General features: G+C 32.9%; 1 protein-coding gene across 2 annotated transcripts; it reads right to left on the reverse strand.

The window, feature by feature from the left end:
- Positions 1-2,597: 2,597 nt before the first annotated feature.
- On the reverse strand, positions 2,598-8,320 carry LOC105628866 (cold-responsive protein kinase 1). Of its 2 annotated transcripts, none has more exons than XM_020677257.3 (7): positions 8,107-8,320; positions 6,572-6,720; positions 6,229-6,341; positions 5,919-6,129; positions 5,396-5,639; positions 4,590-4,740; positions 2,598-3,216 (listed from the first exon to the last, which is right to left on the reverse strand). In XM_020677257.3, the coding sequence occupies exons 2-7, from the start codon at positions 6,642-6,644 to the stop codon at positions 2,800-2,802; spliced, it is 1,209 nt and encodes a 402-aa protein (XP_020532916.1). In that variant the 5' UTR covers positions 6,645-6,720; positions 8,107-8,320; the 3' UTR covers positions 2,598-2,799. The 2 variants fall into 2 exon arrangements, with proteins under 2 accessions (XP_020532916.1, XP_012065734.1); XM_012210344.4 differs by having other exon boundaries at positions 6,229-6,344.
- Positions 8,321-17,384: the final 9,064 nt, after the last annotated feature.

Here is a 17,384-nt window from a genome sequence, read left to right on the forward strand (position 1 = left end):
CTCTCTCTCCTCGTTTATGTTCTTCCCTACACTTTATTTTTCTTCCTCGTTTATTTCTCACTCTTCTTTCTTTGTCTTTTTGCCTTCCTCTAATTTCCTATTTCTCTCTAATCTCCATTATCTCCCTATAAACTTCTATGCTAAGTCCATAATCTCGACCTCTCGCCCCTCTGCTTTCGACACTCTCATGGTAAATGCATGCGCCGCCTCCAATAAATCCCAGTAAAAGTCTTAGTCCACCTCCTCATCCAAGAAATGCAAATCCACTAAAAACATAGGATCTGGCTTTTTTTACGTTGCTTTGCTGTTTTATGCTTTATCTGTTTTTTTTTTTATGAATTTAACCCATTTTGTTTTACTTTTTTTATGTTGTTAATTTCCATATGAATGATGATCTGGCTTGTTTCATATATGATAATATGTTCTTTCTTTCATTTTTTTTAGTAGACAAAGTATTGTAGCTTGAGTTGCAAGAATTGGGATTAAAAAAAATACATTCATGATTCCAAGCACAATTATATTTTTTTTTTTTTTTTTGTGGTAACATTACAAATCTTTTGAATTTAAATATCTCTTTGAAAATTTTGATTGCACTATGCTGTACATAGCAATCTAATTTTTTTCAGATTGCTTTAGAATTTGAGAAACTATAGCATCTGAATATGTGGTCTTTAATTGTGTCCATATGCTAGTGCATTTTCCTTTGGAACTAAGGTCTATATACTGCCAAGCTGCTATTACAAGGCTTCATATGATTTTGGTGATTAGATCTGTAGTGCAGAATAAAATAGGTGAAGGAAAGGAAAGAGAGAAGGTTTTCCAATGGCATTCTGATTACTTTGATATATCTATATCTTACTGAGAGATTCACCAAAGATTCAAGAGAAACTTTTTTGCGGCAAATAAATTCATACTAATGATAATTAAATGATGATGATGTTTCCAACAAAAGACACAAGAAATATATTAAATCAGAACTTGTAAGTTACACGGTTAGAACATTACTAAAAAAAAACAGTTGACTCGAAAAAGAAAAAAGAAAAAGAGAGGATAATTTCATGCAAAAGCACACTAAAAAGACAACTACTTGATTTGTTTTGCAATGTAAGCCCATTCAAAAATTTTTCAAGCTTGATTGCATATACTCAACTCTGTTTATGTACATGAACACCATGAAATATGCATATATACAGTAAATATTTCAGACCAAATTTTTCTCAACAACTGGCATACTTACTAATTGATCTGCAAGCATCAAAACTATTTTCAAGGAAATAAATATTAAATTGTTACCGTCAACTCCAAACCATTTCAAATTTCAGATGGGAATACCCATTTACATAGATATGAAAAATAATAATAATATGACATAAACTCACAACCAAAATGCATGCACAAATAGAAATACATAAATCAGTTGAGAAAAAAATGAACCAAAATTCAGATGGGGAATACCAACTTCATAAGAATAAAATGAACACATATAAGAAAAATATAAATAACTTGACATAGACTCACATCCAGAATACATACACAAATGCAAATACATAAATCAGCCAACAACAAAAATGAAGCGCCAAGAAACTTACCATCTCCTTGAAGAAGCATATAAGATTTGACTCATTATGAAGTTGAGAATGTTTTGTTTTTCCAAATTCCTAGAAAAGCTATAATAATGTAGGTCAGTGGCATAAATAATTGCAAAATTATTGTGATGTAAGCTTATGTCCAAGTACAATGGTAAAGAACAGGTGTTTCTACTGGGCATTCAAATTAAGACGCTTTCTATTGTAAATTCAAAATATTGCATGCAATATCCTCAGTTTGACAGTTCCTAATTATCTTGATAATTAATATTATCCGGATAGCTAGAATAATTGGGATTATCTTAATTTTAATATAAGGGACTACTAATTGTAAGTTATAATGTAAATTAAAGTTAAATTATGCCATGAGAATTAAATTGAAATAAGGTTAAGTGAGCCTCAATCATGGTGATGGGAAGCTAGCACTTGAAGTTCCTCAATCAACCATTTTGATTTAGTACTTAAAACAATTAATGTTTAAATCAACCTTAAAGTTATGACTAAAGTAGCCAAAACTTTATTCTTTCTTTCGCATTCTAAAACGTAGCTTTCTCTCTTCTTTTCCTTTCTTCTTAATATTTGGCCGAACAATAAAGAGTGAGAGGAGAGCATTTTAAGTTTGGTTTAAAGAAGAAGTTGATTTGAGGTAGAAACAAGCAAGATAGAGCAAATTATGTACCTCTATACGCCAAATAGGCGTTTTTGTTTTTTTATTTTTGAACTGATCTTGAATGGTTGTTCTATTTTTGTTATATATTATGTATTGTTACAACAATCATGAATACGTAAGATAAAAAAAGATAGTGGAATAGAATAAAATATTATTGCCATAGTACAAAATAAAAAATCAATTTGTGGTTTTACAAAGCATGTTTTCTTTTCCTTCAACAATTTTAGACAATTTTTTATAAATATTTAAATATTTCTAAAAACAAACACGTTTGATTTTGAAAATAAGCGAAAAACTAAAAACAGAAACAATACCAAAATGAACCTTAGCTAAAACAAACAGACACAAATCCCAGCACACTTTCTTCATTTCACTCAACGTTGGCCATTTACAAGAGAAAGCATTCCGACAAAAAAATTATTTAGCTATTTCTCTAGCTAAAGAACATAAATAGAGCAAAGGAAAATGGCTCTAGAATTTACACAAAACTACCAAGCCTAAAGAAAAAATAAATCTAATGGATATATTTTTTCACAACGACTTTTAAACGCTAAGATCATATGGTGGTGCATTGAAGGTTGTGGCTGCACTTGTAGAATTTCCTGATGACAATGTTGAACCGTCCGATGACAAATTATAGGCAGATCCAGTCTTTGTTTCAGATTTGGTTGGATTATAGGAAGATGTATTTTTTTGGGGTTTGGGATTAGGGGGGCCTCGAACTTTGAGATCCATGAAATCAGTAATTAAACCTGGTTTTGTTATCTTACTATCATTGACTTCCTTCTCACCAGTAAGCATCTTGACCACTGTAGACATGGAAGGTCGGAGCCTTGGAGCGTCTTGGGTGCAGAGTAAACCAATCTTCAGAAACCTACAGGCCTCCTCAGCATCAAAGTCACCATTCAATGATGTATCCACCAGCCCAACCAGCTCCCTTCGCTCGTAAAGTTCCCATGTCTGTAACAGGAGAACCGCAATGTGATGAACAATGCCTAATCACTTAATTTACTATGGGCACGATTAGTATGCAACTGAAAGAAACATGAGAAACCCTGTGGCCATTTTCCTGATTTTACATGAGACCTAACTTCATTGATGATCTCCAAGGATGCCAAAAAATGGTAAAAAGACAAGAATTACAGATCAACAAGCACGACACATTTGGTGGAAAATTTCCAAAAAGCACTTGGGCCACTTTGCTACAACTTTTACAGGATGCAACATGCATGGGTGGTTGAAAACCAAGCTGCAGAGTTTGGTTGGGTTTAGCATGACCTGAGAGCTGAAAATAATAGATAAGACTCCAGCATCTAAGACAATATGAGGAAGGCATGACTTTCATATTGCTAGTTTTCTTGGGTTAGATTATTGGAGCTTGGAGGTATGACTATTAATGGACCAGATCTTAGATTTCTGATTTAACAAGTCAAAAATGGATTTACTTCAATATGATTCAATATGAATTTGGTACAATTTTTTTTTTTTCAGAGAAATGATATGAAATTAGCATTAATACAGGTATAAATGTTATTTATTATGAATACACAAGTATAAATACAAAGAATGATTTTATCCATGTACGCATGTAAAATATAGGAATTATTTTATGCTTGGAAAAGAAAATATAGCCATTGGATAACTGCGTACAATTTGTCAATGTAATATGTTCTTGAGATATGATCCATTCCGAACTAGTAGAATTGGCACAATGAAAGACTCATATATAGATGTAATGACAGACTTATATATAGATGTAATGACAAAGAAATTACTTCAAATTCATTTAATCTCTTCAACGAATTGTTATAAGGATATAATAATTTTCTTATTTTTCCAAATTAGTTTTGCTAATATGAATTAATTTTTTAAAGATTACAAAAAATATTAATAAAATGGGATTTAGTGTTTTCAGTCAGCATGTTGAATTATAAACTTTAATCCAGTCCGAATCTGATCCATTGACTAATTGGAGATTATGCCTACTTTTGGCAGAAATATGATGAGAATAATATCGAGGATTCTATCAAAAATGGTAATAGGTGAGGGTTGAATTCAGTTTTTAAGAACTTATTTACACCATTTTCCCTTGCCAGGTATCAATATGGTTGAACCAAGATATAGTTTCTTAAACATGCTGGTTATATTATGATGTTAGTGCTATTCAACTTTTAGCTTGTGTTTTTGTAACTGCTTAACTCTGGCTATTATGTTTTCATGTAAAAACACATCAAAATTAAAAAATAATAGTTCATATATATAACTTTATCCATGCATCTGCCTTTTCATCTAAAGAGTATTATCATAATAGTAATGAGTCAAGAAATTCATACCCGTTCTAAGAGATATTGTTCTTCGATAGGCAATCGTGTATTTGTGTTGCATCTTCCACTGACAATTTCCACAAGGAGGACACCAAAACTATAAATGTCTGCTTTCCTCGTTAGCTGCCCCCTAATTGCATACTCTGGTGCCAGATAACCTCTAAAACAGCAAATGCAGAAATTAATACCAGATCCTATATGCTTGTTCAAACAAGCACAAGCGCATGCATACATAAATGAAATTTAATGACTAAGCTTAAAAAGACAACCCACACGTAAACTTAAAACATTTTATTGCAGCATCAGAATATGATCATATGCTTAAGAAAGCATTTTATTTGCGATGGGTATGTAATTCAAGGAAAATACTGGATTTATTCTGGTTTGGAAAGTAATTATCAACATAGTCAGAAGATTTCATCCAAATTATCAAAGAGTTATAGTGGTTCCCAAATATGCTGGATTACCAATCACTCAAGACCTGACAATAGAACATTCTCATAATCTCAAAAAACCAACATTCCTTTACCTTAGTCCAAAAACTAGTACGAGAAGTCAAAAAAGAATAATTTAAATGTGCTGATGATATTGAACTTTATGATGGATTTGAATCATGCATATTCACCGTCTAATTCGTGCATCACTATTCCAAACAAACAACAGATATGCAACTGGCACCTTTCCATCATTGTATTCTCTGAGTGAAATTACATTGCAATGTAAAATAATTCAAACATTGACTTGCTGCACCTGACAGCATGCTTAGAAAAAAGAAGTTACATATCAATCAACATAACTGAAAAGTTCGAACTTACATTGTTCCAGCTACACGTGTACTGACATGAGTCATGTTGGGTGGAATAAGCTTGGCCAGACCAAAATCTGAAATTTTGGGAGACAGGTCTTTGTCAAGGAGAATATTGCTAGCTTTGATATCTCTATGAACAATGTGTGGCCGTAAGTCCTCATGGAGAAAGGCAAGCCCTCGTGCCACGCCAATGCATATTCTAGTTCGTGTTCTCCAACTAAACTGAATGTTACTTTGAGTGTGGCCTACTCCTGAAAGGGAAAATGCACTTTAGCAATCAAATTCAACTTGAATGCAAAACAAAGGGCAGTTAGGTATTAAGGCAACCTTTGCGTAAATTCTATTATTTTACACATATAATACTCATGGATTAACAAAGAATAAAACACTAAGAAAAAATTTAGCAAATTTCTAAATAACTTATATTCCAGAAAACTGAAGGATGGAACTACTTTTCCATGTTAAGAGCTACCAAGAGTAGCATGAATAAGACAATAACAAAGGCTTCTCAATGAAGAACAAAGCATTACCAAGAAGAGTTTGTGCAAGACTGTTATTCTCAAGGAAGTTATAGACTAAAATTCTGTGATTTTCTTCCACACAACAGCCATATAGCTTAACTAAGTTTTCATGCTCTATCTCCGAGATCACATTAATTTCCGTTAAGAACTCTTTCGCCCCCTGTCTTGATTCAGCTGAAAGAACTTTTATAGCTGCAATTTTCCCATCTTTAAGCCGTCCCTGACCAAAGATAATATATTTTAAGGAGAGAGTAAAAAAAAAATTACTATGTATAATGCTTTATTAAGGCATGCATTTAAAAAATAATCATGCAAATACCTTGTATACAGAACCAAAACCACCCTCTCCAATTTTATTGGCTGGACTAAAACCTTCAGTAGCATTTTTTAATTCCCTATAGGTGTATTGTTTAACATTGTGAATTCCTGCAACTTCTGTTCAGAAATAGAAACCAATAATAAGAAGCTTTATTATTGTTATGGTAAAAATAGCTATGAATTGTGTAATATGGAAATTATTACGGCAGGTATATTACTCTTTAGAAGAATAATTATTTCAGAAAGATATTCTCATCCAGATACATGAGATGATGAGAATATATTTCAAAACCTACCCACTTACCCCATTATAACACAAAGAAAATGCTTCATTTGCAGCTTACCTTCATCAACTCCCAAAGAATGCTTTGATGAAGAATTACTCTTCCAACCAAATAAAAAAAAGGAACAAGTCATAATTGTATGATAGACCAGTCTTCTCTATCGAATGTCAAAAGATGTCCAAAATTAACAACTTCCAAGATCAGCTAACCTGAATCATCAGACACACATGACTTAGGTACACAGTTTTGCAGCATGAAAAAAATAAATAAATAAGTAAAAGAATCAAGGACAACAATGACTTTGGTACTCTTGACGTTGGAAGTTTCAAATGATGCACTCAAATCCGTAATGCAATAAAAACAAGATTACGTCTAATTAGGATGTTATTTTCTCATGTGGGAACAAAACTATATTAGTATGCAAGTGAGCAAAATCAAAATATGAAGACTTTGCAAAGTTTGCATAATCCCCCAGCCAAGCCAAGAAATATATAAATATACAAGAAAATCTAGAAAAGGCTCTAGCACAGAAACTCAAGCCAGAAGCAGTACATTGAGAGACACATACACCACATAAAGCCATAAGAATGCAAATGAGAAGGTAACAATGATTAATAGTCCTATAAAGTCGAGAACAGAACATAACACAAGAACAGGAAGCTGTAACACCATTTCAAGTATCCAACCCAAAACAAAATATAAAGGCATGTGATAATTCTAATGCAACCAACTTGTTTAATATTAACAAAAAGATCAAGGACAAGGGGCAACAAGGAAATGCCTAAGAAACTATCCACTCCCACACTTCTGATAAATTCCATCAAAACACCACAGTCAAGCCTTTCATCTAATTCTGCTGTAAATGTAGAATAATACACCTCCACAGCTTAAGAGACTCTAATTCATGTTTGATAGCTGAAGTCTATTAAATTTTTTTTCCTTCACAAGGTTGAAACACTGCACCTCCATTTCTGCTTGGTTGAACTCCTACTGTTATTTTTGTCACTAGTTTTTTATGATACATCTAATTGACCAAGGGGCAATAAATCAGAACTTATCTGGAACCCAAAAGACTTATTTGTTGAGAAAGCCAAAAAAATGCAAAGAATTGCATTTTATAAAAGTGCAAATTGAAAGTAATAAATTTAGCGGATTTTAGTGCTTCTAATTCACAACTAAATTCAGTTGTATGTTTATTTCCAATGCACAAGAGACTTTCATAAAATTGATTAATTAATAAATTTCAAAATATTCCTAATCCTTCATAGACAAGAAAATCCTAGCTCAAGTTAAAACACGAATAATCTTTATAAACAATGACAAGTATGCTTCCACAATTCAGTCGTAGCCTTGATGTTTCTAAGACATAATTAGTAACCCAACAAGAGGCAAACACCTCTGATGCTAAATATACAATCTTTCACTTAAAATGAACTTACCCAGCAGAAATCGTTTAAAAAATCAGACAGAGAAAAGAAAAAAAAGATACTGAATTTGAAATTGAAGCTTGGAATTAGCATAGCCCAGGAAAACAAAAAGTCAAAGAAAGATGAGAACAGATCAAAAGTAGAATAAGACTAATAAGAGAGGCTTACCTTGAAAACCCAGAAAGAAGAAGAAGAAGCAGAGATGGGTTGGTTAAGAACAGAGAGAGATTATAGGAGGCGTTCGCTGGAGGTGAGGTGAGGTATGAATTAGAAGGGAACAGGTGGAGAAGAGAAGCAGTGTTGGCAAAGTCCATGAAGGAACGCTCACGTTCTTTGAATCTTCAATTCCTCAGCTTGACTTGACTTTTAGCATTTGAATTTGTCGATAATCTAATTTAATACTAGTGCTACGACTACTCCCTTTTCACTTTTAACTTTTCCCTAAAACTAACAAAAAAAGGAAAAAATGATTTTATCGTGTTTATTAATCCTATAAATAATTATAAAAGACAAAGTTGAATAGATACATACATTTAGAGATGGAAGTGACCACTCCGTTCCGTCTAACGAAGATATGAATAGATATTAGTTAGTTAGGATGAATACGATTGCTATCCACAATAAATATGGGTAGGGTATGGATATTAAACTTTATGTACTCGCTATTCATTATTCCTTATAATAAACGGTTTGATAATAAATACTTGCGTATTGTACTCATTTATTAGTAAAAAACATATTTTAAATAAGTTTAGATTTGAATAGTTTAAAATGTGCAGATACTATATCCGTTTAAGAGGTATTTTAAATAAGTTTGAAACGGATAAGGGTAGTAAAATTTTAAACGGATTTTGATATGGATATTTAAACGAGTTCAAGACGAATATGAATAGTAAAATTTTAAATAGATAGGGTTACGGATAATTCAAAATTTACGGGTATCCTCCACTTCCATCCCTACATATGGTGTAATATGCTATTATTAAAGAGCAATGCTAAATGGTTGAGTCTGACTCTACGAGAATCTTTGGTTGTGCATTTACAGCGACAATGTTTTATTGCACTTTATAACTATAATATTTTATTTGTATAGTTGCGATTTACTTAGTTGCCCATTAGTAATGATTTTATTTGCAATCATTATTTCTATTAGAAAAAGTGACTCCCTATAACTACAATGATGGAAATGAATCGAATATGTATCCTGTGTCAGGCGGCATACTCACACAAGCCACTGGTCCTCATCCAATCATATTGTATCTTGAAATAATAATATCTAATGTGTTGTCCTTCATGGAAGAGAGGTGGGATGAAGTTAATTTAAAAAAAAAATTAATATGAATGTAATGTCATGACCAGGAATGTGTAAATAATCTGTATAATAGTGAGAATAAGAAAAAGAACATTGGGATTGATAAAAAAATATGGTTACTTTAGTAATGAATACATTAAAAATGTTGGATATGAATACATTAAAAATCGCTATAAAAGTAAGATTGCTTATATTGATTTTATAAATTAAAATCAATATTTCTCTTAATATTTTATAATGCCGAACTAATGTTTTTAGCTTTCTAATATTAATTAATAAAATCATCTTATTTTTTTAAGGAGTATATTAATTTTTATTAAATTAATCAACTCAATGAAAAGGAATATTGTACCAAATTTTACCTCCTAATTGATAATAATACAACATTTTATGTGATAATAATGATATTATTTGTATTCCAATTGTCTATATTTTCGATCATAATATATCAATGACCTTTTCTACAAGAAATATTAATTAGGTGTCACGACCCATTTCCATGGGCCGGACCGGCACTAGGGCCCAGGTAAGCTTAAGGCCCCCGAGACCCATAGTAAGCCTGAAACACTACAAATTTGCTATCTCAATATAATTTTAAACATTTACAAATTTCCCTGCTTACAATACGCTATATTTATAATACGGGCTCACAGAATTATTCCATCTATAATAATACACAACTTAAAAGTATACAAGTTCTATAACTGCGGAGTTTACTGACGGATGTATACATATAAGTCTTCGGACATTTATCTATTTAATTGATCAATACTAAAATTAGCGAATTTCTTTTTAACGGTGAAGAGCAGAGTTATAGCTGGATTTAGAAAATGCTACTTCCTGAAAGATTTGAACAAAAGAGATGTGAGTTTATTAATGAATAATAATTATTGCACAACACATGCATTCACACAATTGTATAAATATATCAACCTAGTCATCCGACTAGGTATATGCTCACACAGCCAGTCACACAAATGGCGTATCACCAGCACTCACAATTATTAACATCTTCATATAATCACATCACGTGGAAATTAGTCAGTGGAGTCACCGAACCCCCGATGAGCCGTCCTCCCACATGGCTCATCCTCTCACATGTGCACCAGGGAGCCGATCCCCCATACTGGCCGACCGGTCTAATCCTCACTTGACCAGCCCTCTCATTATTTTTCCATTCTCTCTTTTCTTTTCCATACCAACAGGAGGCAACCCGGTCGTCTCCATCAAATCTAGATCATCAGGCGCTCACAACAGGAGGCCATCCTGCGGGCTGCGATCAAATCTAGATTATCCGGTGCGCCCAATAAAGAAGCCAACCTGTGGTTAACAGTAACGGTAACGGTAGGTGCACACGGGGGCGCCGATCTCCCATTTACCCGGCTAACAGAAACAGAATCAGGATCCATATAACAGAATCAGAATATAACAGAATCAGAATCAGGATCCGTATAACAGAAACAGTCTCACAAACCCATGGTGACCCACTTCATCCCAATTCCACACAAACAAAGCAAGGCATTGTCACATCACAACTAATCAAACATTGCAATTAATTGCAGAAATATTGCAAAGTTAAACATCGGAATGCAATGCACAATTAGACATTCATACTCAAATGCAAATAAATAAATAATATTAACAATAAACAACAATGATAGAATAAATAATAATAATGAAAATAAACAATAACAATGAAAATAAATAAGTAATTGAATAATTAAGTAAATAGTAATGATAGTAAAATAATTAGAATACTTTATTTATTATGTATTAAGTTATAGAATTATTCTAAATAAACTTATTACTTTATATTGTTAACTAAAACTAATCTAAGTTCTATCGAAATTTCGCCAGCACCTCCCCTAAAAATTGGGCTATTTACCTACTCAAATATCACAATAATATATATATTAATCATTCAATGCACACAGCCCATCCGTCGGGCGATCTAACAGTTAAATTTCCCTTCCTCCATCCAAATAATAATGTCAACATTCAACTATTAATTCACAACTTATAATAGCCTTCAAACGTGTTCCAATAATATTACTGAACATTCTTTGCTTCACATAAATATAATCAGCTTAATTCTCATCCTCCTTTCAAAACAACCATGTCAAGAATAAGGCTCGTATACACTTAATGTATGTGATCATCCATACACCAAGCCAATTTAAAAAAAAAAGTTCTAAATGTGTAATATTGTTTTATCGTTTTCTATCCGCTTTCATTTGTGCAAAAAAAATTGTTTTTGATTGGATGTGTAAATGAGACTCCTGCACCTGAGTCCATATCATGTAATGTTTGGAGAAGCTTTTGTTCAGGAAAAACGGCAACGCGCCAATACAATGCACAATGAAATTTACACCACAAAATTTAGCTGATGATAATAACAACATAAAAGGAACCACACTTTTTTTTTTTTTTTTTTTTACTACCAAAGGTATAAAGGAACCACATTTTGAATGTGCAAAACAACGTTTTTAATTTAATGTTTAACTCCAATTAGAGCCTATAAAAAGCTGAGCAAAGGCACTCTCCCTGCTCACAGTGTCACACTTGCCACAAAATAATCAACCATACCCAGAATTAGCAGGTTTAAGAAAATATAAAATGGAAGTTTCAGCAGTTCCTGCTCTTATTCATACTGTTAAAACTGATGTTGATCGTCGCTCTGCAAAATTTCACCCTAGCATTTAGGGTGACTATTTTCTCTCCTACCACTCTAATCTTATGGTATTATATAAAAGAACTATGCTTGCTGTTCAAATTTAATTGTATCCATTTTTTTTCTGTATTTATTTTTATAGTTTCATAAATTTCTTAAGAAAACATTAGCGTTCAAATTTTTTTTTTTTTTTTTTGTTAATCTTCATAATAGTAGCTAAGAATTTCCATTTCTATATCAACTTCCCTATTCAAGATCAAAATTCATGAAATGTATTGAAAAGGGTTGAAAAATAATTTACCCGACTCGCCGAAAATTCGAAAAGGAAGGCAGCGCGACTGCACCTATTGCGAGCAGCTCCTGGGTTTGCTGTGCCAACCGGAACAGGAAGGGGAGAGTGAAGAAGAGACCGAAGCTTCTTCATCGACAACAGGGAATCGACGCCGCCGAAAAATCAGGCAGGAGGAAGCTCGACGCGATCTTCCGATCGAAGGGTGTCGCGGCACTCCTGCACCTTCTGCGTACGCCAGAGACGAAAGAGAGAGGAGAAGGGAAGCCGGATCCGCTGCGACGTGGACGCGATGGCGAGGAGGCACAGCGCTGGTCTTCGGTTGTCGGAAAAGAAGAGGAGGAGGAGGAGGAGGTCGCGCGCTGGCGCTGGCGCAAGGAAGGAGAAGGGGAAAGAAGAAAAAAAAAGAAAAAGAAAAGAAAAGAAAGAAAAATCTTGGGCTTCTAGACCATTCCGATTCGATTCGAACCGGTTTGGTCTAATTCTATGATTTGGCTCAATTAGCTTGGTTTTCGAAAAAAAATCGAATTGGTTTACTGGTCTAGTTAGCAATAATAAAATACTAGCTGGTGTAATCTTATTGGTTGAAATAAAAATTTATTTTTTAAATGAAAATTTTACGAAATTAAATTTTCGGGTCGTTCAATCTCCCCCCCTTATAAAAAATTCGTCCTCGAATTTTAGAAATGAGCAAGAAATAGGAATGCAACTAGAAAAGAAAGCATGTAAAGGATATTTACAAACAAATTATCATTTGATTGACATCCAAGAATAATGAATGGATGGTTTCATTATAACTCAAACCCCTTAAACTAGCAAACAAGGTTCCATCACACTCAAAATGTATTCGTTCAAACCATCTATTACATCTATTGTCACTTGATTAAAACTCACAGGAAACTTAAGTCTATTACTATAACCTCCAATTTCTATTATCAGCAGCTACTGAAATCTTTAGAAAGTCATTCAATAAAACCGAGTTTAGCAGTACATGCATAATAATAATAATAATAATAATAATAATACATAGCTTTACGAAAACTAAAAATAATTGAAATTTGATTTATATATAGTGATAAAATTATCTCATTTAATTTACATATATACTTACTAAAAACTCTTATTAATCAAATATTCAAGAACTTATTACTTTAATTGAAAACTTTAAGAAAAAATCGTCTGTTCTTCCGTTGTCTATTATATCATAGGGCACTTCGAAATAACTGTCCTTTGTGTTTCTCATCTATAACCAATTGATTGTCCCTATGATATCTTTAACCATAGACTAGTTCATCTGTTATATAGCTCCTAGATCACTGTGGCCCCTAGCTATTTCACTCCTATAAAAAATTTCACTCCTTCCACTTAACCGCCAGCGTCTCTTTCTGGTACTTATTCCTTAAGTTATCTTAATACTTACCACTAAAATCGACTTTCATAATAACATCTTTTAATTGTTCAAATTTCAGTTAATAACCCAATCTCATTTGATAACCTTCCATTGTGCTTATGTTGCCTATTAATCCATTCTAGATATATTAGAGTATTCTTATTAATTATTTCGTCTATTATCATTGTTAATCGTGATCTATCTAATCACCAACATTTCGATCTAAAACTTATTATTTACTCATACTATACGCTTTTATCAAAATTACACATCAATACAAATGTCTTCTATAAAAATTTCTTAAGTCCTGACCTAATGCTATCTTAACACCCAAATATCACATCAAATCAATCTCATTAGCTTTTATCGCCTAATGCATATATACTAATAACTTCTCACTTTCTGTCCATGTCATGGACTAGAATTTTCTAAACGATAGTCTTAACGTTTAATTAAAAGTCTTAATTAGCCATACGTCTACCTATCACTAACTGAGTCAACTTTATATTTAACTTACCTATCTCATTTGTCCTTAATCAAACAATATTCTCTTATTCAAGTCGAGTAAGATATTTATAAATTACTTTGATTTGTCTACCACTTGCTCCTAGCATATTACACCTTGTTACATATACCATTTCTATATCCTTAAACCATTCAAGTCCATTCCTAATGTTATTCCTTCCATTTATTTGCAACCTCGCTTCTAAACTAAAGTTGTCTCCTCAAACTTTTCCAACATTGTGTCCTTATTTCAACTAGTTAATTGTCTACTTACTTCTTATTAACATCAATCATTTCTCATTACTACCTTTAATCTTGTTCTTCTTAAAACTTTCTTTTTAAGTTCTAACCATACTCACGATCAACTTACCTTGTTGTTTTACCTAACTGGCCCCGTGATATAATAGACAACTTTCAAAAATAATTTTCTATACAAATAATCAATTTTCACATTTATTTATCATAACACAATTTGAATTCAAAATAAAAATGAGGTTTAAATTTAAATATCAATATCAAGTAAAATAAAACAATAAAAAGAAATTTTAAAGAAATTCAGTAGCCGAACTGAATACTAAAATAACCGATTCCTAATCACCCAAAATTCATCAATCCACCATACAAATGAAAAATCTATTTATTCTCTACACCATCCTATTCACTATAGGAATAGAGCTCGCATGAAAAGTAGTGTACTGGGTGATCAGGCCAATCCACTACCATCAGGTATTACTCTATTCCTTAGGGAGGAAAATCACAAGTTTCCTTCCTTATGTTGGTTACGGCCGATCCCAACATAAAGAAATTTCCTATACTCCGCAGTTGTGTCCTAGAACCCTAACCTAAGCTCTGATACCAACTTTGTCACGACCCATTTCCATGGGCCGGACCGGCACTAGGGCCCAGGTAAGCTTAAGGCCCCCCGAGACCCATAGTAAGCCTGAAACACTACAAATTTGCTATCTCAATATAATTTTAAACATTTACAATTTCCCTGCTTACAATACGCTATATTTATAATACGGGCTCACAGAATTATTCCATCTATAATAATACACAACTTAAAAGTATACAAGTTCTATAACTGCGGAGTTTACTGACGAGTGTATACATATAAGTCTTCGGACATTTATCTATTTAATTGATCATACTAAATTAGACGAATTTCTTTTAAAAACGGTGAAGAGCAGAGTTATAGCTGGATTTAGAAAATGCTACTTCCTGAAAGATTTGAACAAAAGAGATGTGAGTTTCTTAAGGAATAATAATTATTGCACAACACATGCATTCACACAATTGTCTAAATATATCACCTAGTCATACCGACTAGGTATATGCTCACACAGCCAGTCACACAAATGGCTATCACCAGCACTCACAATTATTAACATCTTCATATAATCACATCACGTGGAAATTAGTCAGTGGAGTCACCGAACCCCCGATGAGCCGTCCTCCCCACATGGCTCATCCTCTCACATGTGGCACCAGGGAGCCGATCCCCCATACTGGCCGACTCGGTCTAATCCTCATTAAAAAAGACCAGCCCTCGTCATTATTTTTCAATTCTCTCTTTTCTTTTCCATTACCAACAGAGGCAACCCGGTCGTCTCCATCAAATCTATATCATCAGGCGCTCACAACAGGAGGCCCTCCTGCGGGCTGCGATCAAAATCTAGATTATCCGGTGCGCCCAATAAAGAAGCCAACCTGTGGTTAACAGTAACGGTAACGGTAGGTGCACACGGGGGCGCCGATCTCCCATTTACCCGGCTAACAGAAACAGAATCAGGATCCATATAACAGAATCAGAATATAACAGAATCAGAATCAGGATCCGTATAACAGAAACAGTCTCACAAACCCATGGTGACCCACTTCATCCCAATTCCACACAAACAAAGCAAGGCATTGTCACATCACAACTAATCAAACATTGCAATTAATTGCAGAAATATTGCAAAGTTAAACATCGGAATGCAATGCACAATTAGACATTCATACTCAAATGCAAATAAATAAATAATATTAACAATAAACAACAATGATAGAATAAATAATAATAATGAAATAATAACAATGAAATAAATAAGTAATTGAATAATTAAGTAAATAGTAATGATAGTAAAATAATAGAATACTTTATTTATTATGTATTAAGTTATAGAATTATTCTAAATAAACTTATTACTTTATATTGTTAACTAAAACTAATCTAAGTTCTATCGAAATTTCGCCAGCACCTCCCCTAAAAATTGGGCTATTTACCTACTCAAATATCACAATAATATATATATTAATCATTCAATGCACACAGCCCATCCGTCGGGCGATCAAACAGTTAAATTTCCCTTCCTCCATCCAAATAATAATGTCAACATTCAACTATTAATTCACAACTTATAATAGCCTTCAAACGTTTCCAATAATATACTGAACATTCTTTGCTTCACATAAATATAATCAGCTTAATTCTCATCCTCCTTTCAAAACAACCATGTCAAGAATAAGGCTCGTATGCACTTAATGTATGTGATCATCCATACACCAAGCCAATTTAAAAAAAAAGTTCTAAATGTGTAATATTGTTTTATCGTTTTCTATCCGCTTTCATTTGTGCAAAAAAATTGTTTTTGATTGGATGTGTAAATGAGACTCCTGCACCTGAGTCCATATCATGTAATGTTTGGAGAAGCTTTTGTTCAGGAAAAACGGCAACGCGCCAATACAATGCACAATGAAATTTACACCACAAAATTTAGCTGATGATAATAACAACATAAAAGGAACCACACTTTTTTTTTTTTTTTTTTAACTACCAAAGGTATAAAGGAACCACATTTTGAATGTGCAAAACAACGTTTTTAATTTAATGTTTAACTCCAATTAGAGCCTATAAAAAGCTGAGCAAAGGCACTCTCCCTGCTCACAGTGTCACACTTGCCACAAAATAATCAACCATACCCAGAATTAGCAGGTTTAAGAAAATATAAAATGGAAGTTTCAGCAGTTCCTGCTCTTATTCATACTGTTAAAACTGATGTTGATCGTCGCTCTGCAAAATTTCACCCTAGCATTTAGGGTGACTATTTTCTCTCCTACCACTCTAATCTTATGGTATTATATAAAGAACTATGCTTGCTGTTCAAATTTAATTGTATCCATTTTTTTCTGTATTTATTTTTATAGTTTCATAAATTTCTTAAGAAAACATTAGCGTTCAAATTTTTTTTTTTTTTTTGTTAATCTTCATAATAGTAGCTAAGAATTTCCATTTCTA

Source organism: Jatropha curcas, unplaced genomic scaffold, assembly GCF_041381405.1.
Source record: "Jatropha curcas cultivar XTBG-Jc1 unplaced genomic scaffold, XTBG_Jcur_1.0 HiC_scaffold_978_pilon, whole genome shotgun sequence".
Classification (NCBI taxonomy): Eukaryota; Viridiplantae; Streptophyta; class Magnoliopsida; order Malpighiales; family Euphorbiaceae; genus Jatropha; species Jatropha curcas.